The following is a 23,175-nucleotide window of genomic DNA, read 5'->3' as shown; positions in this document are numbered from 1 at the left end:
TCAGTATTGGGAAACCGCCACAGTTCTAGTCTTACTAATAAGGCTTAACCTCGGTTCTCCTTTGCTCACTCACTTCCCAGTATCATTAAGATGTTTATTCTTAGAAAGGTGAAGTATCTTGCTAAGGAGCTTATGCCTCAAGGGAAACTTTGTAGGCAGTCAGCCAGCAATACATTGCCCATTTTTTTTTTCTTTTTTTTTTTTTTACTTATTTATTTATTTTTATTCTTTTTTAATTAAAATTTCCACCTGCTCCCCATATCCCATTTCCCTCCCCTCCTCCCAAATATTGCCCTCCCCCCACTTCCCTCCCCCTATCCCCACTCCTCTTCTCCTCCCCCCACTCCATTCCCCCTCCCTCTCGATACTGAAGAGCAGTCCAAATTCCCTGCCCTGCGGGAAGACCAAGGTCCTTCTATCTACGTCCAGAAAGGTGAGCGTCCAAACAGGCTAAGCTCCCACAAAGCCAGTTCATGTATTAGGATCGAAACCTAGTGCCATTGTCCTTGGCTTCTCATCAGTCTTCATTGACCGCCATGCTCAGAGAGTCCGGAATCAACCCATGCTTATTCAGTCCCAGACCAGCTGGCCTTGGTGGGCTCCCAATAAATCAGTTCCACTGTCACAGTGGGTGGGTGCATCCCTCGTGGTCCTGATTTTTTGCTCATGTTCTCCCTCCTTCTGCTCCTCATTTGGACCTTAAGAGCTCAGACCGTTGCTCCAAATTGAGACTCTGTCTCTACCTCGATCCATCGCCAGATGAAGGTTCTAAGGTGATATGCAAGATATTCATCAGTATAGGATAGGGTCATTTCAGGTTCCCTCTCCTTAGTTGCCCAAGGTACCAGCTGGGGACATATTCCTGGACACCTGCGAACCCCTCAAGAGTCAAGTCTCTTGCCAACCCTAAGGTGGCTCCCTTAGATAGGATATATACTTCGCTGCTCCCGTATCCATCCTTCCTATATCCCAACCATCCCAATCCTCCGAGCTCCTCCCATCCTCCCCTTCTCATATTTCTCATCCCATTTCCCCTTTGCCCCATGCCACCTCACCCGCAAGTTCCCAGTTTTTGCCCTGGAATCTTGTCTACTTCCCCCTCTCCATGCGGATGACTATATGATTTTCTTTGGGTTCACTTTCTTATTTAGCTTCTATAGGATCACACATTATATGCTTAATGTCTTTTATTTTATGGCTAGAAACCGATTATGAGTGAGTACATCCCATGTTCCTCTTTTTGAGTCTGGGATACCTCACTCAGGATAGTGTTTTCTATTTCCATCCATTTGCACGCAAAATTCGAGAAGTCATTGTTTTTTACTGCTGAGTAGTACTCTAATATGTATATATTCCACACTTTCTTCATCCATTCCTCTATTGAAGGGCATCTAGGTTGTTTCCAGGTTTTGGCTATTACAAACAATGCTGCTATGAACATAGTTGAACAGATACTTTTGTCATTTGATGGGGCATCTCTTGGGTATATTCCCAAGAGTGGTATTACTGGGTCTTGGGGTAGGTTGATCCCAAATTTCCTGAGAAATCGCCACACTGATTTCCAAAGTGGTTGCACAAGTTTGCATTCCCACCAGCAATGAATGAGTGTGCCTCTTTCTCCACAACCTCTCCAGCAAAGGCTATCATTGGTGTTCTTGATTTTAGCCATTCTGACAGGTGTAAGATGGTATCTCAAAGTTGTTTTAATTTGCATTTCCCTTATCGCTAAGGAGGTTGAGCATGACCTTAGGTGTCTTTTGGCCATTTGAATTTCTTCTGTTGAGAATTCTCTGTTCAGATCAGTGCCCCATTTTTTTATTGGGTTCATTAGCATTTTAAAGTTTAGTTTCTTGAGTTCTTTATATATTTTGGTGATCAGACCTTTGTCTGTTGCAGGGTTGGTGAAGATCTTCTCCCAGTCAGTGGGTTGCCTTTTTGTCTTAGTGACAGTGTCCTTTGCTTTACAGAAGCTACTCAGTTTCAGGAGGTCCCATTTATTCAATGTTGCCCTTAATGTCTGTGCTGCTGGGGATAAACGTAGGAAGTGATCTCCTGTACCCATATGTTGTAGAGTACTTCCAACTTTTTCTTCTATCAGGTTCAGTGTGTTCAGACTAATATTGAGGTCTTTAATCCATTTGGACTTGAGTTTTGTGCATGGTGATAGATATGGATCTATTTTCATTCTTCTACACGTTGACAACCAGTTCTGCCAGCACCATTTGTTGAAGATGCTCTCTTTTTTCCATTGAATACTTTTAGCTCCTTTATCAAAAATTAGGTGTTCATAAGTTTGTGGGTTAAAATCAGGGTCTTCTACTCGGTTCCATTGGTCGACTTCTCTGTTTTTATGCCAATACCAAACTGTTTTCAATACTGAGGCTCTGTAATAGAGTTTGAGGTCAGGGATGGTAATGCCTCCAGACGATCCTTTATTATATAAGATTGTTTTGGCTATCCTGGGTTTTTTGTTTCTCCATATAAAGTTGATTATTGTCCTCTCAAGATCTGTGAAGAATTTTGATGGGATTTTAATGGGGATTGCATTGAATCTATAAATTGCCCTTGGTAGAATTGCCATTTTTACTATGTTGATCCTCCCTATCCAAGAGCAAGGGAGATCCTTCCATTTTCTGGTATCCTCCTCAATTTCTTTCTTCATTGCCTTAAAGTTCTTGTCAAATAGATCCTTTACTTCCTTGGTTAGGGTTACCCCAAGATATTTTATGCTATTTGTGGCTATCGTGAAGGGTGATGCTTCTCTGATTTCCATCTCTGCTTCCTTATCCTTTGTGTATAGGAGGGCAACTGATTTTTTGGAATTGATCTTGTATCCTGCAACGCTACTAAAGGTGTTTATCAGCTGAAGGAGTTCTTTGCTGGAGTTTTTGGGGTCGCTTATGTACACTATCATATCGTCTGCAAATAATGAAAGTTTAACTTCTTCCTTTCCGATTTGAATCCCTTTGATCCCCTTATGTTGTCTTATTGCTATTGCTAGAATTTCAAGCACTATATTAAAGAGGTATGGAGAGAGTGGACAACCTTGTCGTGTTCCTGATTTTAGTGGAATAGCTTTGAGTTTCTCTCCATTTAATTTAGATAAGTACCATATACCAAAGTTAAACCAGGACCAGGTGAACAATCTAAATAGACCTGTTAGCCGCGAAGAATTAGAAGCTGTTATAAAAAACCTCCCCACCAAAAAAAGCCCAGGTCCAGATGGCTTCAATGCAGAATTCTACCAGAACTTCCAAGAAGACCTAATACCTATACTCCTTAATGTATTTCACAATATTGAAACAGAGAAGTCATTGCCAAATTCCTTTTATGAAGCTGAAGTTACTCTGATACCAAAACCACACAAAGACACAACCAAGAAAGAGAACTACAGGCCAATCTCACTCATGAACATCGACGCAAAAATACTCAATAAAATACTGGCAAACCGAATCCAAGAACACATCAGAAAAATTATCCATTATGATCAAGTAGGCTTCATCCCAGAGATGCAGGGCTGGTTCAACATACGAAAATCTATCAATGTAATCCATCATATAAATAAACTGAAAGAAAAAAACCATATGATCATTTCATTAGATGCTGAAAAAGCATTTGACAAAATTCAACATCCCTTTATGATAAAGGTCTTAGAGAGATTAGGAATACAAGGGTCGTTCCTAACTATAATAAAAGCTATTTATAGCAAGCCGTCAGCTTACATTGCCCATTTTAATCTCTTAAAAAGCTGTGACTCAGCCATTCAACACAGTGTGTCTACAGCACCTGTCTCGGATTGGTTGGATTCCCTCTGGCTGGACTGCTTAACGGCTGTGTGAGACTGGGCAATTGCAGAGCTCCTGATAACCTGGCTTTTCTCACGTGTAAACTGGAGCTATGAATGGAGTCTACCTCAAGGGTTTTTTGAAGCCATAAAGATATAATGAATTTAAATGACTTTAACGTATAGTTCTTGGCACATTGCTAGATAATCTTCCTGAAACTATTATAATACTAAACACAAATAATTTTTGTAAAATGATGTTAGCCTTAATCCCACGTGGCAATGAACATTCACAGTGCCTTTCTTGTGAAATAATTGGGATGAAATTATACGAGAAAGTTATTCATTCATGCTTAGTTTTTTACTTATTTTATTGATGTATAGTCATTGCACCTGGTACTGGGTTATGTAAGGACATTTCTGCACTTGTATATAATATACTTTGAGAATATCCCTCTACCCCTTACCCATTGTAGAAGAGAAACTCAAATTTCCTGAAACGTCTTGTATATTTTTCAAGTGACCATAACTTTGCAGACTTGTGATTACACCATCATTCATGCTGTGTCCCGTGGCTGTGCTCTCATAGAGTTGAGTGGGAATGGTTGTCCTTGTAGGTAATCTCATGTCCTGACCAGGACTGTACCTCAATAACACATTTCTGAATATGCTAAATATAAAGTTGAGCCAGCATGTTCTAGGTAGAAGATTTTTATTTATTTATTATTTTTTGAGATGGGCTTTTTCTGTGTAGCCCTTGCTGTCCTGGAATTTGCTCTGTACACTAGAGTGGTCTCAAACTCAGATATTTGCTTGTCTCTGTTTCCTGAGCACTAGAATTAAAAATGAATCTCCATGCCTGGCTAAGTGTTCATATATTCTCTCTTCTTCTCCTTCTCTTTCTCCTTCTCATTTCTTTTCTCTCCTTCCTTCTCTTCTTTCTCTTCCTATTCCTTTTCTTTTTCTTGTATGAATTAATAGTAGAATGCCATAATAAATTATGGCAGCGTGCACACAGAGCTATAATTCTGTACTTATTTGAAGGAGAATCAAGAAATCCTTAACAAATCAGGAGATACTTTTTTGTCCTGGGATACTCAGCAGCTGGATGATATAGATGCCCTAGAGCCCTTCAGAGTGGAAAAAAAAAAGAGAGAGAGAGAGACCAAGAAAATGTGGAATCTGTTCCCAGTATTGGGTTGCTCTCTGTAGCTTTGTTCCCTGGTTTCATTTTTGGTGAATAGAACTGTTAGGACAAAGTCATTCATGGGTCCCTGCGGCATGGTGGTATGTTATAAGGAAACTATCAGGAGGGTGCAGTGCTTTCTAGTGTAAATCCATCACATTCTCACAGGGCAAAGCATCCTCCAGAGTGGGGAAGGGGCTGATGGTTCTGAACTCAGAGTCCAGTGTGTGACCTGTGGCTCTGGTGTGACGACATGAAGACACACAGGAAAGCTCTGAAGGCACACAACCATCTGGCTGCTCGTGCAGACTCCCTTGCTCAGTCACACACATGTGAACTCACGACTGCCCAGAAGATGCATAACAAAACTCACCCGGGACCAGTGGTTCAGGTTGCCAAGGATCCATCTCGCTACAAGTCACTCTGTATTCTAATGAACTAAGCCTTCTGACTTGACCTGAGGCTGTTCAGTCATTCACCGATGCTCTGCTTGCACTAAATCTGAAATAATTAAAGACTCTGTATCATCTATCTTTCTTAGAAAACTGTATCTATTCATTTTTACTTTGGGGAAGTTGTTCTCAGTGTAATCTCATCCATATGCTGAGTTCATTTGCAGCACGTAAACACTGTATAACACTAAGATCAATAAGTGTATCTCTGCACATATTTGCATTGACGATGAGGTGTGCCCCAGTCTTTTCTTCTAGCCTTTTGAAATGTGCAATACATTCTTGCTATCTGTAGTGCCATCCTGGGCCAAAGTCCCGCAGCACTTCTTGCTCCCCTGTAACTGTACTGTGTCTGTAAATCAGTCTTCCCCCTTCTCTCTATTGCCCTGCTCTTCTGAGACTCTGGAAACCCCCATTTTACTCTCAACTTTTTTAAAATATTATTTTAATGTGTGTGTGTCTGTGTGTGCGCGCGCGCGCGCGCACACGCGCGCGTAGTCTTGGCAAAGTGCTGTTGTGGAGGTCAGAGAACATCACTAAGGTGTCTGTTCTCTTTTTTGACTGTGTGTGCCACAGGGATTGAGCTTGGGTCATCAGGATGGACAGCAGACATCTTGACCTGCTGAGCTGTCTCACTGACTCTCTGCTCTCAGCTTCGGTGGAACCAGCTTGTATATTCCTTGTATGAATGAGTTTGTGTGCCTGGCTTGTTTCACTTGACACAGTGATCTCCAAGTTGTCTCAAATGAAGAGATTCCATTCTTGGCCTGACTATTAGACCATGGTGGGTAAACACATTTGCTTTAATCATTCTCAGTTGCCAAACATTTTCTGTGGGTTCCCAGTCATGGCTATTTTGAATAGTGCTGTGGTGAGGATGGGGGTACGGGTGCCTCTTCTGTCTGCTGAGCTCAGTTGCTTTACTGTATCTGCTGAAAGGACAACAGTTGATGAAAGAGCCTTGAGGGCAGGCCACTGTGCTAACCTAGACTTGGGAATGCCTTACACTGTTCCATAAGGTCTCAAAAACAGACAGTTTCCTGGTGGGTGTTTTCCTGCCCAGTGATTGAGAGGCCTGCTTTATATTAGCTCTTTGAGAGCTGGTGAAGTAGGATGTCTTTGTTGTTTACCAGAAAGCCTCTGGCTATATCATCATCTTACGACCTTCTGGGAAGTTCGGAATGTTCTATCTCCACCCAAGACATGACTCAGACCTCATTCTCTTAACTGCTGATTACAAGCCTGAAGCTTCTGTCCCCAGCATTACCAAGTCCTGATTATGAGAGAATGGTCCATCCACAGTGGCCTCCAAGCCTGGGAGCACCCAACTACCTCCCTATCAGTCTGACCTAGATGTGGGATGTGTTCCCTCTCTACATGAGCACCCCTTTGATTATTTAAATGTTGCTTCGTTCTGATGCTGCACTAACTACGAAGAAAGCAATCTGAAACAAATTAATTGCATTTTTTGGTCATTTATATACGTGGAAACCTAGAGGAAAAGGAAAAGGGGGACTCATTTCAGGGGGAAATGTATTCTTGGGCAAAATGACACATTTCTATTCACATTAACAACAGAGAAACTACTTCTCTGAATTTTGTATGAACAAGGTTAATAAAATAAGGGATGAGTCAAGAGAGCCCTGTTCGGGTGAAGAGATGCAGACAGCCCAGGATGGAGGAGGTGCTGATGGTGACACAGCCAATCAAACAGATGGCAGGCGTATGTTTTTACAAACTGAAATCCCACAGTGTTCATTCAGCAAGTGTAGGGACAGGAGAAGGGATGGGGACTCTTTAACTCCAGCAAGAATGAGTGGAGCGATCCGGGTGTACTAACTGTTGTATTGTTGACCTTCTCTAGAGCCATAATGTGCCATTTTCTTGTCATCAAATCTTAAAAAGTAAACTCAATGTTATAAATTGATGTCATTGGACCAAGTGTAAAAGGACAAAACTTTATCTGCTGCATGTCTAGCCTACTTCAAATCCATCTAGTGACCTTGGGACAATTAACACCAATCCCTTAATCTTCATTTTCTCTGTGTTAGATGACAAAATCAGATGAATTCATTGTCCCTTGTGTTCCTTCTGAAGCTACCTCTTCTTAAAGAGTTAAGCCAATGGCTGAGGAGGTGGTTCATTTGGAAGACTGCTTACCAAGCACGCTTGAGGTCTTTGGTTCAAACCCCAGCACTGCATAGGACGAAGATGCAGACATATGCCTTGATCCTGGTACTCAGGACCCAAGGTTGCAGGGCCAGGTGTTGAAGATCATCCTTAGCGACATTGTGAGCTCCAGAGTAGCCAGGGATGCGTTAGACCCTGTCTCAAAGTAGAGATGCCAGGTAACTAATTAAATAATTGAAGAAAAAAATTTATGTTCTTTTAGATTGCAACTGTCACAGGTGAACTTGTAAAGAGTTAAAAGCACTCATTTGCTTTATGACACCAATCAACCTTCCCCCAGATGACTACCCATTTAAGATACGTCTGCTGTGTAAATAGCATTGTAAGTGGAAATACGGGGTATATAGTCTTTTAAAGTTCATTCCGCAAAGAGCTGGAATTCTATTGTCAGCCAATATATTCAAGACTAACGCTGCATTTCAAGGGATGGAATTATTTAATGAATATCACTGCCCAAAGCTGTATTCTCTCTGTGAATACAAATTAAGGAATGACCCCATCAAATGGTATAGTGTCTCCGTGAATACCAACTAAGGAACTGGCCTTGCTGTTTGAATTTAGATTCAGAAAACAGCTTACTAGGCAATCCATTGTGGACTGTGTTCTGGGTGTTCACAATACATTGCTGAGTTGCTGCAGCATGCTCAATGCTTATGGAGTCTGGACATGGATCTGAGTTGAGATTAACTAGCCTACAGAAAATGACAAAAATCACAGCACCTACATCTGGAACAATGATGTAGGTGTCTTCGATTATTCAACTTCTCCCAGGGTGAAGCAGCACAGGGGACTGGGTCATGAACCTGCCATGGGCTGTGGCCCAGCCACTTGTAAGGTCTGGCTGAGTGCAGAGACTCTTAAGTGGTTGAATATGTATTTCTCAATGTGTGTCTTATAGAAAACCATGTTGCTCCTAGTGAGAGGGATATAGCTCTGTTGCTGAAGTGCTTGTCATGCAGGTGTGATGGTCTACGTTTGATCCGCAGGCCACATGTGTCATAGTTCAGTTCTGTTGCTGAGTATCACACCACCACCAAGGCAATTTATAAAAGAAAGCATTTATTTGGGACTTACCATTTCAGAGGGTTAGAGTCCATGACCATCACGGTGTATGCATGGCAACAGGCAGGCAGGCATGATGCAGGAGCAGTAGCTGAGAGCTCACATCTTGAGACAAGAACCAAAAGGCAGAGGATGTGCTAACCGGAGATGGTGTAAGCCTTTTAAAGCCTTCTCCAACATGGCCACGGCTCCTACTCCCTCCTAAACTCTTCCACCAACTGGGGAGCAATTAGTCAGACATAGGAGCCTATGGGGGACATTCTCACTCAAACTCCACCATGAAAAACGGGAGACTCCGCATTTGATGCTTTGCATTGGGAGAAAGTATAAATGGGAGGCTCTCTGACTACCCAGTCTATCCGGATGGGTGAGGCCAAGGTCAACCAATGACCCTGTCTCAAGGGAGGCAGATGGAGTTCCTAAGTGAATACCAGAAGTTGCCCTCTACCCAGAACAGATTCTTTCCAGTTTATAGCATGTATTCTAATGTGCCTCTTTCTCTCTTCACTGAGAATCCCCTTTGCATCAGAGTCAACTAGAAATGTCAAAGGCGTCCACAAACAACTCCTTAATCTGGTCACTGCTGTGAGTAGCTTTCGATTCATGGCAGGAGACCCAGACCTTTTCTGTTACAGTCATAACATAAAATTGTGACTTTAAATGAGTTTCAGTCCTAAAGGCATGTTGATTTTAGAGAAACCTTTTAAATAAATAGTATGTGGAAGGCAAAAAAAAATATCCAAGAGCTGAATTACAAATGATTGAGACTTGGGGAACACCGAGCTGGTTGAAAATACTCTGAACTGGTTCTGAGTCTAATGCTAACTCTGCCACTAATTATCAGATTGTCCTTGGGCTGCATGATAAATCTTTCACGGCTCTCTTTCCTCATTATCCAATACGAGCGCTGATATTTGCCAAAATACCTTTAGAGTTATGATGGGAAGATTAAAATTAAGCGATGGATAGTAAAATACTGTAAAAGTTGAAGGTTTATATGCACAAGTCTCATTATTATGTATGTGCAGCATCAGAGAGAGAGAGAGGGAGAGAGACCTTCAGCCAACTAATGGAAAAATAATCTCATTTTCTTATTATGATTCTGACATTTGAGGTTTGTTGGTAATAGGATATTGTGTGTGTGTGTGTGTGAGAGAGAGAGAGAGAGAGAGAGAGAGAGAGAGAGAGAGAGAGAATGAGAGAGAGAGAAAGAATGAGAGAGAGAGAGAGAGAGAGAGAGAGAGAGAGGAAATGAAACAAGGATTTCCGTTGAATATTTCCCACATATATAGGCACCATTCCCAAATGCTAAAGCTGTGTGGCATTTTGTTCAGATAGATGTGTTCATTTTTAACATTTTCATGGTAGTAAAAGTGTTTAAAATGTAAGTAATGCTTAAACAACAAACACAATAGTAGCTTTTTTATTTTATGTGGATGAGTGTGTTGCCTGCATGGATGTATGTACACCACATGTGTGCAAGCCCAGAAGAAGGAATAGACTGTCCAAACTGGAGTTAGAGATGGTTGTAACTGCTGTGTGGATGCTGACAACCCCAAAACTGGAGTTTCAGGTAGTTGGAAGCTGCTGTATGGGTACTGAGATCCCCAAACTGGAATTACAGGTAGTTAGAAGCCATTGTGTGGATACTGAGATCCCCAAACTGGAATTACAGATAGTTGTGAACTGCTGTGTAGATGCTGAGAACCCTCAAACTAGAGTTGCAGGCAGTTAGGAGCCACTATGTGGGTATTGAGAACCCCCAAACTGGAGTTACAGGCAGTTGTGAGCCAGTATGTGGGTGCTAAGAACTGAACCCAGGTCCTCTAGAAAAGCAACATGTGATCTTAGCCACTGAGCCATCTCTCCATGACAAAATCTTATTCATCTCAAGAATTAATAAAAAAATCTGTGACCTATCTGCATAAAGTTATTACAAATAATGCAATTTAGCTCTGTATCAAAATTATTTCTTGACCTAAAGTAATATTTGGTATTACATTTTTTATAGTCTCTCATTCTTTTTAAAACCTTATCTTTACTTATTCCAGAAGATTTTTTGATTCCTTTTGCCAGTTTAATCTCTTGCTTACTCTTGAAGCTAAGGTTTTGTTTGGATAAAGTATAGTGATTCAATTAAATGTGTGACTTATTTTGATATTAGTGATTAATCATGGCATTCTGACCCTGTTTTGTTTCTGAAAATACAACTATTCCAAAATACATACAACTATATTTCTATTTATTATTAATTCATATATGAATTGTAGAAAATTTACACATACAGATAATGCTAGCAGTTGTGGTTTTCTTTGCTATTAGGCAAAGCTTGCATAAGCACTGTTACCACTGAATGAAGCGTTAGACATAATGAGGTCATTTGCATATAAGAATTCCTGCTTGGTCTGTGATGGCAACTCTCAAATTGATGCAATTATGGGAATCATTTCAAGGGCCTTGGAGTCCATAATTCAGTACCTCAAGATGGTCCTGAGAACTGTTATTTCTATCCAGTTTCAGGTAACATTTAAAAATTTTTGAATATTTTAATTTTTTTCTTTTGAGAGAGAATCTCCTGATGCCCAGATAGCCTTCATAATCACTATGTAGCTGAGGCTAGCCCTGAACTTCTTACTCTCATGCCTCCACCTCCTGAGTGCTGAGATCATAGGTGTACATTGCATATCTGGCTTCGGGAAGCATTAATACTGAGGTTCTAGGTCACAGCATGGTGCCCACTGGTCTAGCCTGAGGCAGCATCAAAGAGCTCAAGTCTCTCTCAACTCTGCCCTTCTTTCTCACTGTATTCAGTTTGACTTCCCTGCCACACTATATTCTGCCTCACTATAGGTCAAAGCAACTTTTATTATCAACCAATGAGAGCAACATATATATTCACAGTATACAGACTGCTACCTGCCTGGCAGACACTCCGGAGCTCTACCAGGCTTTTTCTTGTAGGCTATCAACTAGCTCCCAAATGATGATCCAGACTTATTATTAGTTTTGAATGTTCTCTTAGCTTTTTTCAGGCTAGCTCTTTTAACTTAAATTAACCTGTTTCTCTTCATCTACCTTTTACCTCAGGGCTTTTTACCTTTCTTCCGTATATCTTACTTTCAGTGCTTCTCATGTCTGGCTGGCTGGCGGCAGCTGGCTGGTTTCTGGCCCAGCTGTCTCCCTCCCTAGTTCTCTCTTCTTGTTCCTCTGGAGTCAGATTTCTCCTCCTATTTATTCTCTCCACCTGCTAGCCCTGCCTATCTTTTCTCCTGTGTAGGTTATTGAGCGTTCAGCTCTTTATTAGACCAATCAGGTGCCTGAGGCCGGTGAGGTAAAACAAACACATCTTTTCATAATTAAACATATGCAACATAAACAATTGTTTATATAAATATAAACCTATATATATATATATGAATAGTTTTATATAGTTAAAGTAATATTCCACAGCATAAGCAAATGTAACACACCTTTGCCCTGTTAAAATAATATTCCACAACAAGGAGCAATCTCAGTTATCAGATCTACCGTTGCCCCCAAGCAGTGGCTGTGCAGGCAGGAAGCATTATCTCACTGGCCAGTAACCTCCCAGGGCAAATGTAGTGGCGCTGGCCAGATGAACACGCCAAGAGAAGCTGCAAAGTGTTTATTTCAGATGAGAAGGGGATTGCTCACAACCTGAGAAAAAGACTTGTGTTAACAGGATGGCCAAGATCTATAGTGACAATGAGACTCCCACCTAGGAAGTCGTGAGGAGGGACAAATCAGTGACTTCTGCTGTTACCCCGCAGTCTACACAAAGTCATGCATAGTCCACAGAAAGCACTTAGCAAAGATGGGAAAGAAGAACTGGAGGGTTCAGTGCCATCTGAAGTAAGAGGAGTCGGAGGTGGAGGCATCATGGCTAGGTGTGATTTTTATCTGTGTTGACATAAGCTCAGCTGTAGTGTGAGCATGTGTTTTACAAGGAAGTGTGGACAACGAGCCTGGCTTTCACTGGTGGCAATCTTTTATATATATATATATATATATATATATATATATATATATATATATATATATGAAATGTTCTGCATTAGAAGGGAGTTGAGTAAGAGGAATTGGTGGCCAGATGTGGTGACATACACCTGTCATCTCAACACTTGAGAGCAGGACTTCATGAGATGAGTTGTAAGCCACTGTTGTAGCTGTTGGTTGTTTTGGTTTTTTTTGTCAGCTGACACAAGCAAGAGTCACATAGAAGAGGGAGCCTCAACTGGGAAAATGCCTCCATTAGACCTGATGTAAGCAAATCTGTAGGGCATTTTCTTAACCAGTGATTGATGGGGAAAGGTGCAGCCCATTGTGGGTAGGGACATTTCTGTGCAGGTGGTCCTGGGTTCTATAATAAACAATTCTGAACAAACCATGGGGAGCAAGCCAGTAAGCAGCACTCCTCCATGACCTCTGCATCAGTTCCTGCCTTCAGGTTCCTCCTGTCTTGGCTTCCCTGGGTGATGTACTTTGTTACCAGGAAGTGTAAGCTGAAATAAACCCTTTCCTCCCCAAGTTTCTTGGTTCATGGTATTTCATCACAGCAACAATTACCCTAACTAGGACTGTCTAAGGTGTTTGGGAAGCTTGGGAAGCTGTGCCCTTTGAGAACATCAGAGAACTTTAGACTGGTTTGCAATTTAAATGCAGTGCTTCTCAATAGACCTCACGTCATTGTTTCTTTTTCTTCCCTTAGCAACAAGAACAAGACCCTACAAATCTATACATCTCAAATCTCCCCATCTCTATGGATGAGCAGGAGCTGGAGAATATGCTAAAGCCTTTTGGACATGTGATATCCACCAGAATCCTGAGAGATGCTAACGGAGTCAGCAGGGGCGTCGGCTTTGCCAGGTAACTCTTTCTCTGTAAGGAACCTATGTGGGACCTGTCTTTCCCTGGTTCTTCTTCTTAATCTTGCTGCCCAGTAATATCTAGGGCCTAAAGCAATGCAAAATGAAATAGAATACAAGTAGCTTATCAAATATTCATCTTTCTGTAGCTTTAATTCAAGCCAAAGAAAAATCCATGAAATTGTAAATACATTGTGCTTGCTTATACATGCACACAGACTCTCTGTATGGGTATCTGATCATAATAGTATGCATATTGAACATGCAGTCCAGTCTATACTTGCAAAGAAATTAAATCTGAGATTTCCAGTTTCAGCCAGTATCCCAGAGCAAAAAATCCTGTGTAGTAGAGCTAGGGATATAGCTCATTAGGTAGACTATTTGCCTAGCATGCAGCAAACCTTGGGTAAAGCCCCATGTAAACCAGAGATGGTGGCACACTCTCATAGTCCCAGTGCAGGGGAATCAGAAGTTCAACGTCATCATTGATGACATAGCAAGTACAAGACCAGCCTGGGCTGCATGAGATACATTTCAAAAAGACAAAGACAAAATAAGAGTCTGTATATAGCTTCTTCCTGGTTGGCCTGTGGGTTTCCTGATGGAGAGAGTGCGGAGCAGAGAGAAGAGAGGAGAGATCCATGGGTGGCTCTTGTTGGCAGGTCCCAAGGAGGGTGTAAATAGAAGGGGAGGTTGACAGGTATTTGCATTTAGGAGACACTGGCTGTGTGGTTTGATATTTTAGGCAGAACAGGAAAAACTCTGTGTGTGTGTGTGTGTATTTATCTCATTGTCAAAAAGGAAAGAGCAGTTTTCATTTTAAAGGTTTATTTTTCTTCTTTTTTTTTCAGTTTTTCAAGACAGGGTTTCTCTGTAGCTTTGAAGCTTGTCCTAAATTAACTCTTGTAGACCATACTAGCCTTGAACTCATAGAGATTCTCCTGCCTCTGCCTCCCAAATGCTAGGATTAAAAGCATGCTCCACCACTACCCAGCAGAGTTTTCATTTTAAACTTTCAGGGAGTGTGTGTATGTGTGTGTGTTTATCATCTATCTATCTATCTATCTATCTATCTATCTATCTATCTATCTATCTATCATCTATTTATCTATCATCTATCTATCTATCTATCTATCTATCTATCATCTATCTATATATGTCTCTCATCGTCAAAAAGGAGAGAGCAGTTTTCATTTTAAACAAAAGAGGGTCTGGGCCAGGAATAAAGTTAGAGATCAGGTCTGCCATGCTTTCATGAGAAAACAAAGCCAAAGAGGCTTCAAAGAGCAAGCCGCTGCTTAGTGATAAGAAATTGGAGAATTAAACTGAGTCTCCATAACCCACCTGACTGAGTGTGGGCAGAAGGAGGATATTAGGTTATGTGGGAGTCAGGACAGTGTGAACTAAAGGTTCATCCCAAGGTGATCGGTAGAACACATATGTGTAAACCAGACATGGTGGCACACACACTCATAGTTCCCATACTGGCAAGGTGGGGGCAGCAGGATCAGAAATTCAAGGTCAATTTCAACTGCATAGCAAGTCCAAGACCAGCATGTTCTGGCTTCCATTCCTCCTGCTGGCTTGCATGTTTGATTTCTTTGTTCATGGTAGGATGGATGGGTGGTTGGTGAGTGATCGGTTCCATAATTTTCATCCCATGAGGTTCCTGAATAGCTCAGTTGAATGGTTTCAGAACTTCAAGCTGAATCTCCTAAGAGCACTGGTCCTGGTGAATTAGGGTCCCCTTTTAACATAATTAATTGTCTCCAAATACATTGCCTTCTGAATTATTATGGGTTAGGACTACAGATGAACTTGAGATGGGGCTACAGAGTAGCTCGAGGCACTAAGTCAGGGCTATTCACTTGTCTTTCACATGAATCCCCACTGTATATTTTGGGTTTTCCTCAAGGGAAGAAAGCCCAGTCTTCTACAAAGGGCAGAATTAAACAATCAGATCATCAGATCAAAACTGCAATCATGGCAGACAGAATCATGAAAGAACAAAATGCAGAGATATCTCTGGAGGAACTGTGGGAGGCTGGTAGCTTTCGGTTGATTATTCTCACTCTTCTAAATTCAGCCTCTACCTCCTCTGGAGTGTTTCTCATTGAGAAGTCACAGGGCGACCTTAAAAATTCAAATCTAGGCACATCAGAGTCCTTCAGCATTGCTTGAGTGATTTCATTCCACAACTATCCCCAAGTGTCACCCCTGGCTTGGCTCCACCTTCCCGGCCATGGTTCTTCCTTTCTCATGACCTGGACAAGGCTACCCTTTTTGATTGACCACCTTGTCTACAGCTATTCTGCTGCCTTCTGCCTACTCAGCTCTTAGGTACTGACTGAGGCATTTTTCTTCAGAGAATTCTTCCCTGACCTCCAACCCCAGACTGTTACCCAAGTTAAATTCTATGTTTCCCACTCCTGTAAGATTTTTCTCAAATAAAATTTATCATAGCTGCACCCAATACTTTACTTTATTTCTGTGTTCTCCCACTGTATTGCTGGCTTATTTTCTTTTTGATTGTTAAATGGGAAAATTGGTGGATGGGTGCGTAGGTGGATGGGTGGATAGATGGGTGGATGGATGAAGGATAGATAAATAAGTAGGTAGATGGATGAATGGGTAGGTGGGTGGGTGGATGCATGGGTAGGTGGATGGGTGAGTGGATGGATGAATGGATGGGTGGATGGATAGATGGATGGATGCATGGGTAGGTAGGTGGGTGAGTGGATGGATGAATGGATGGGTGGGTAGGTAGGTGGGTTGATGGATGAATGGATAGGTAGGTAGATGGATGGATAGGTGTGTAGTTGAACAGATGGATGGGTGAATGGTAGAAGATATATTGGTAAGTGGGTAGATGGATTGATGGGTGGGTAGGTGGGTGAGTGGGTGGAAAGATGGAGGATAGATGGACTGGTGGGTGGATGAACAGATGGATGGGTGAACAGGTGGGTGGGTGGATAGACGAGTACAATTTTAACTGTATGATTATCATTGCATGGCTTTTCTAAGTAACTTAGCTCAATAATCTTTAAATTTAGGGCTGTGACCTTGAATCACCAGTTGCATTCTTCCACAGAACCCCAGGTGGTTTCTTTGGTTCTGTTTTTCATTTTGCAGACAGGAGCACCTTGTGGCGCAGGGTAGCCTCGGCTTCCTCAGCGCTGGGGTTGTAAGTGCGTGGTCAGCAGGCTTTTCTTCTCTTAGGACTGGGTTTACTGACTTTAGAAGGAGAGTGCATTTAGAAAAAGACCCCAAGTTAAGATCCTGATTTCTTTTGTCAGTCTCTTGGACATAGATGGAGAATGATTCCTTGTTTCTCAGTGAAGTTTAGATTTTAAATTTTGAGGATCAGGACCTCCTATGATTGACTCAACGACATATGACTATGTTTTTAGCTCTGCCATGTGTTAATAGAACCATCCAGATTCCTGCTTACTCACAATATAGCATTCATTCTGTTTTCTGCAACAATGGTGCCTCTTGCTTCTACTAACAGGACTAGAAATTAGACTTTGCAGAGGTCCCCCCTTTCCCAAGTATTTCACCCTTCCCACCCGGAACCATTTCCCCAGTCACTCTTGAGTAACTTTTGATGACTAGTTGAAGTCCTTCAACTTTTTGCTTGCTCTCTTGTATTATAACAACATATAGGAAGGCAGCATTGGCTGATGACAATAAGCCAATTCTAATACTAGGATCAGTGCAGCACCACAGAAAACCTCAGCAGCTTCTGCACAGCTCAGGTCTTAGGCTGGCTAAGAGTGTTGCAGGCTCTATCAAAGGAAGATTCTGTGCCCACTGAAAGAGCAGCTGGCTTATATTTGTATCTAGTAAGTTGTAACATGTGTCTTGAGAATGCGTTTATATATCTCAGTGGACAAAACCTGCATGGTGTGTCATTTGGATATCACCCTGGTCACCCCTCACCATTATATGTGTTCCTTAGTTTATATTCAAGAGATCTGAAATCCTTTTGACTCGAAAGAAACTTGCTCCCCATTATTATTTTACTTGCAAACTATACATTAATCTTCTTTGATAACCATCTCTTCAAAGTAAAAGGACTATCTTCATTTTATATTTAAAACAGTGAACTTCAAAGCTTTGATATGAATGCCGGTAGGGTGCAGAAAAAAAAAAAAAAGTTCTTCAGTGCTCCCGAAACACTGGGCAGAGTGTGAAATTACACACGCTTCATTCTTATGTTTTCCTTTCGGTTTAAGAAATTCTCTTGTAACTTGAAACAATTTGGTGAGATCCTCCACCCTCCAGGTGGCATTTTAGAGCTATGTCATAAACCTCTAAAACCAGACGTTAATGGTGGGAATGTTGATCATCTGGGGTTCCTAGGAAGCTCGTGAGTGTAGCAGGCCTGTGAAAATGAAGATCAACTCCCAACATAAATCAGTGAGTCTGAAGGCACATAAGCATGTGCCCAAGCTGCCTATTCCCCTTTCCCAGAAACAGGAGACCAGTTGTCCAGGATAATCACACGAAAGTGTTGTGAGAGATTGTTGAAGCCCGACTCACTGTGGACAAGTGATGGGAGGTGGGGTGGAATGGAGCACTTACCAGGCTCTAACATCTGAAAACACAGACCCTCTTTAAGAAGGCATTTACTGTCCCCCGTCCTTCCCCTGGGGTCTAAGGAGCATGAGAGAAGGCTGCAGAGACCTTTGTGCTGCGTGTTCCCTCCGTCTTCTGTGCTCTCAGCTTCTGGTTCTCCTAGAGGCTTCCTTTAGGTGGCCCTTAACTTGTGGCCGTACTGTGCTTGACCCTTCCTTCTGGAAAGAACAGACTTTCTAAATAAATCATTGCCATTCTTCCTTTTTATCAATTAAAAATAATGCCAATTCATGCAAGTTTTAGACAAATACTGGCCTGATCATTAATAATTAATATGAACAGCAAGTCAAAAAATACTCTTCATATATTTTCTCCCGTCCAGGTACTAACCAATCCTGACTATGTTCACTCCTAAGCACAGACAGGATTGAGCACATTGGGATGGTTTGGCTGTAGTCTTTCGTGTATTTTTTAGGAATTACTTTGAATATCAACATTTTATAGCTTTATTATCTAACCGGGCATTAGATCTTTTATTCCCTCCCATCTCCTGAAATATAACGAGAAAAGAGATTTGCAATAAACACAATGAAAGCAGCAAGTTTTATTTAAGAACCAGAATAAAGCAAGGGCTGTTCTTTGCTTCCCTGGCAAATGTTTCATGCCCATCAAATCAATCCAGCTCTTTTTGGTTTTTATTCTTTGGGGCATTTTTCACTTATATCTACCTTGACTCTGCTAAGGTGTTAAGGAAACAAACAAAACCAGAAAAGCAACCCTGCCCTGTACTTTTCGCTGTACTTTTGGCATTGCCATCTAAGGTACATGGAACCAGGAAATCAAATGTGATCAAGGGTAAGTTTCGTGATTAGCAATATCGCTGCTGCAGCTGCGTCTGCACCCAGACAATTCCAGTCATGCTGGCAGACACTGAAGAGAGTGAGGCAGTTTCTTTTGGTAATTGTAATTCTTCTTCCAGTGGCTGGGCAGATGTGACCCACTGGGAGCTACGCTGCTGGTTCCTCCCGGCTTCATCCTCTGTGAATACCTCCCCTCTCCCTGTCATGCACTGCTTCCTGTCTCCTACCTGCATTCTATGTTCTCACCATCAAACAGTGTGATTGTGGGTGGAGAAGGCAGAGCCATCTGTTCTCATCGCTATGTATTCAGAGACTCAGAGCCATCAATCACCTAGTTGTTAAACCCAAAACACAGTCATCTTTTCTAAGCTTCTAAGAGAGAGTTTATTCTGGAGCCAAATATGAGTGACCATGGCCTGGGGAAACAGACTTGGGTTACCTCATATACCATGTTTCTATGTAGTAACTTCCATGAAGTTTTCATAGTACTAGAACAATGAAAATCATAAATCAAGAAATTATTCAAGTATACAGATGGAAACCTCACCTCGGTAGGTTGCCTGCAATCAGAGCAAACTTTGCTACAGGCCTGAGATACTTTCTGAAGTGTCTGTGCCCTGCTGGGTGGTGGGATGAAGTGATCAGATGAGTGTATGCATTCAAAAGATTTCAGTTGACCACAAAGTCATGATGCTAGGTCAGACACAGACCTGGGCAAGTTATGGCTATTGGGGCCACTAAAGATAGCTCAGGATAATTTGTAATTAAGTTCTGGACCAGTAGTTCTCCAAAATCACACTGCCTTTCTCATACTTGTCAGTGATTCAGAAAGTCAGCCAACAAGACAATGAATCAAACAGCATCACTTAGTTGTTAATCTGAAATATCCCAAACTCCAGTCTTGCTCTTCATATATCTTTCTAAGAAGCTGGGAAAGGAAGAACATGTTGATTGTTATATTAGGCTGCTTGTTTGTCCCAGAAGCCCAGAACCGAAATAACCACACAGAAACTATATTATTTAAATTACTGCTTGGTCCATTAGCTCTAGCTTCTTATTGGCTGACTCTTGTATATTAATTTAACCCATTTCTATTAATCTATGTATCTCCACGTGGCTGTGGTTTACCAGCTAAAGTTCTGTCTGGCTCCGGCAGGGCTACATGGCTTCTCTCTGATTCTACCTCCTTTATCCCAGCATTCTGTTTAGTTTTTCCCTCCTAGCTCTGTTCCTCTATAGCTCTGCTATAGGCGCAAAGCAATTCCTTTATTTATCAATGGTAATAACAGCATACAGAAGGATATCCCACATCAGATAGCTATATATCATTAAAAAATTACATAAAAAAACCTCTTTGTTGGATAAAAACACAGTTCTGAAACAAAATTCCTTTACTCACATGGAACTGAACTTGGTGAACTGAATTCCCAGGGAAATTTGGAGCTATTAAATCCCTTCACCCCCTTCCTGTTCTAAAAAGAAACCAGGAGAAAGTGAAGTGAACTGTTAGATATCCCCAAGGTTCTGGAATTTCAGGCCAGTTGTTGGTGCTGGTCAGCAGAGAAGACACACTTGGAAATATAGCCTCTTATTGTTTGCATTTTAAATCTGAGCCACTTATTTTGTATGCTTCCTCCATGCTCAGCTTTCTGTAAGTTTGTCTGACCCCTTGATTCTCTACATCTTTGTAGGGGCAAGCATAATTCTGCATGGGCTAGAAATCATTTGTTTCTATCTCTCTTCTGTATGTCTTATCTGTATTCTTGTATACTTCAACCTTCAAACTTCTTCCTGATACATGAAATATATTTATTCATTCCCTATCTTAGTTCATCAGATTCAAATGTCTGTGGTTCCCTACATGCCAGGCACTATTTTAATACGTTATTATTGAGATGCCCATGAACAGAGAAACATATTGCTTTGGGGAGCCAATATTTTATTGGTTTATGGAGATGATTGGATGTGATAAGCAGTCAAATATCAAATAATATCAAATTACTATAGTGTCACAAAATCAAAATAAAATACAGGACTGTGATTCAGAGTATGGGACCAGAAGTCAAGGTGGGACAGCTCTTTCAATAGAGAATAATTAAATTTTGAAATATGCAAATAATAAAAAGAAATCTCTAGGGCCGGGTGGTAGTGGCGCACGCCTTTAATCCCAGCACTCGGGAGGCAGAGGCAGGTGGATCTCTGTGAGTTTGAGGCCAGCAAGGTCTACAAGAGCTAGTTCCAGGACAGGAACCAAAACAAAAAGCTACAGAGAAACCCTGTCTCGAAAATCCAAAAAAAAAAATTAAAAAAAAAAAAGAAATCTCTAGGGACTTGGGTTGGGAATAGGAAAAAAATCTGCTAAGAGGAAAAGGAAGTAAGGGATCTAGGCTGAAGCAGATTTGGCAAGTTTGGGAGACAGGAGACCACAAAACAAGAGAATGCCTTTAACTATATCTAAGAATGAAATGTGACTGTGACTCAAAGAAATGAAAATGAAAATCCTAAGCATCAAAGCCTTGGCTTTCTACAGCACACAATGGCAAGGCTATTCTTAGTGCTGGCCTCAGGCCCCACTGCATGCTAGGCGAGTTCCCTGGCACTGGCTGTAAGCATGCCCAGGGTTCGCTAGTCATGCTGGTGGCCTTGGATTCATGTTAGTCGTTAGGCGGGAATCTTCAACCCACCTGAGCCTCTTCAGTAGCGAGCAAACAAGACTTTCTAGACAAACACTTCCAGATCTGAATGTATTATTCTGCCCCGCTGCACAGCCAGGGACACTAACTTGAAAATCATCCTGAAGGCCTGCCCTAAAGGCTGGTTACCCAGACTACAGCCTGTATATGTCTCTTGTCTCTATATGCAGATGGCTTATTTAAAAGTGATCAAGTCATTTTTGTGTTATTTTTCTAATTTCTATAATCAAAGCTCTTTCTGGAAACATTAATCTGGCCTATATAAAGCGTTAGATTAATATGCATCTAGACAAGAATGCCACACATTCTTAGGTATCTGTACTCAGTTAATCTGAGGGACAGAGGTACTTTCTGATACTTTCTGTATTGAGTCAGAAGAAAAGCTGTTTTGATTTTATTTTGTTTTGTTTTCTGGCATGTTTCTTGAACTGTATATCCCCTGTGGTTATGTTTTTATGGCTCTATTATTTATCAAGGTGATGGACGTAGGTTCAACATATTATTCCTCCACTGAGAAGACTGTGCTAGATGGTGATTTCCAGAATTGTGGGCAGGGTCGTGGGAACTGACCCAGTGATCCTGAGATGCCAAGAGAGGCAGACCTCAGGAAGCTCTTGCCACCTGCAGGTCACAGGGAAAGCAGAGTCCTGTCCTCAGAATCCAGTACAGCCTGTATTTAGAGACAGGATGCCTCAGACACTAGGCCAAAACAGGAAATAGGGAAAAAAGCCCTCAGATTCCTTCTCTTTTAAAAACTAATTATTGGGGCAAGGTGGCTGTGAGCCAGAAGACACCTTTCAGGAGTTGGTCCCCTCCTTCCCCTTGCTAATGGAACAGTCTCACTTGTTCCATTGCTCTTGCTACAGAGGTTAGATGGCCCATGAGCCTCAAGGTGATGCTCATGATGCTCCTGTTTCATCCGGAGTTCAAGGTCATCATTGCTGACATGATGAGTCTTAACAGACATAAAACCCAAGAAGCTGTCACTGGAATAGCAACTCCAGGCTCTCTCTGGAACTCACCCTCTCCTCCATCAGCCCTCGTTCTGTCCTGGGATCCAGTTCAGGGCACTGCGTTCAAATGTGTTGTTGCGTCTTCCTAGATTGCTCAGGTCTGTGACATTTCCTCTGGCTTTGGTCTTCCTGGATAGTCCTGATTCTGACCCTGGAGAATGTCTCTGCATCTGAAATTGCCTGGCAGCACCATTCCTTAGGCATGGGATCCTAAACTGTATGAGAATGGAAAAGCTGAGCTGAGCACAAGCGAGCAACAAAACATGCATGCATTCCTTTCTCTTTTGTATGCAACCTGACTGTTTCAAGTTCCTGCCTTGACCTCCCCACAGTGATGAACTGTGTGTAACCTCGAATTTTAAACTGAAATAATCCCCTTGTTCCCTAAATTGTTTTTGGATGGGGTCAGGATGTTTTATCACAACAGAAACGAAACCAGGACACTGGCAAGACCACAGTGGTGGTCTG

The 23,175-nt window shown here is 41.7% G+C and overlaps 1 protein-coding gene across 13 annotated transcripts in view; it reads left to right on the top strand.

Moving 5' to 3' along the window:
- The window catches only part of Rbms3 (RNA binding motif single stranded interacting protein 3), a 780,532-nt gene that overhangs the window by 527,635 nt on the left and 229,722 nt on the right, over nucleotides 1-23,175 (top strand). For all 13 annotated transcript variants that reach the window (XM_057766769.1, XM_057766774.1, XM_057766771.1 and 10 more), the window contains exon 5: nucleotides 13,404-13,561. In XM_057766769.1, the coding sequence (XP_057622752.1) occupies nucleotides 13,404-13,561 (158 nt within the window). The remainder of the gene's footprint in view (nucleotides 1-13,403; nucleotides 13,562-23,175) is intronic.

This window comes from Chionomys nivalis, chromosome 4, assembly GCF_950005125.1.
Source record: "Chionomys nivalis chromosome 4, mChiNiv1.1, whole genome shotgun sequence".
Classification (NCBI taxonomy): domain Eukaryota; kingdom Metazoa; phylum Chordata; class Mammalia; order Rodentia; family Cricetidae; genus Chionomys; species Chionomys nivalis.
Note: the sequence above shows the minus strand (reverse complement) of the source record. Positions and strands in the feature narration are given on the sequence as shown.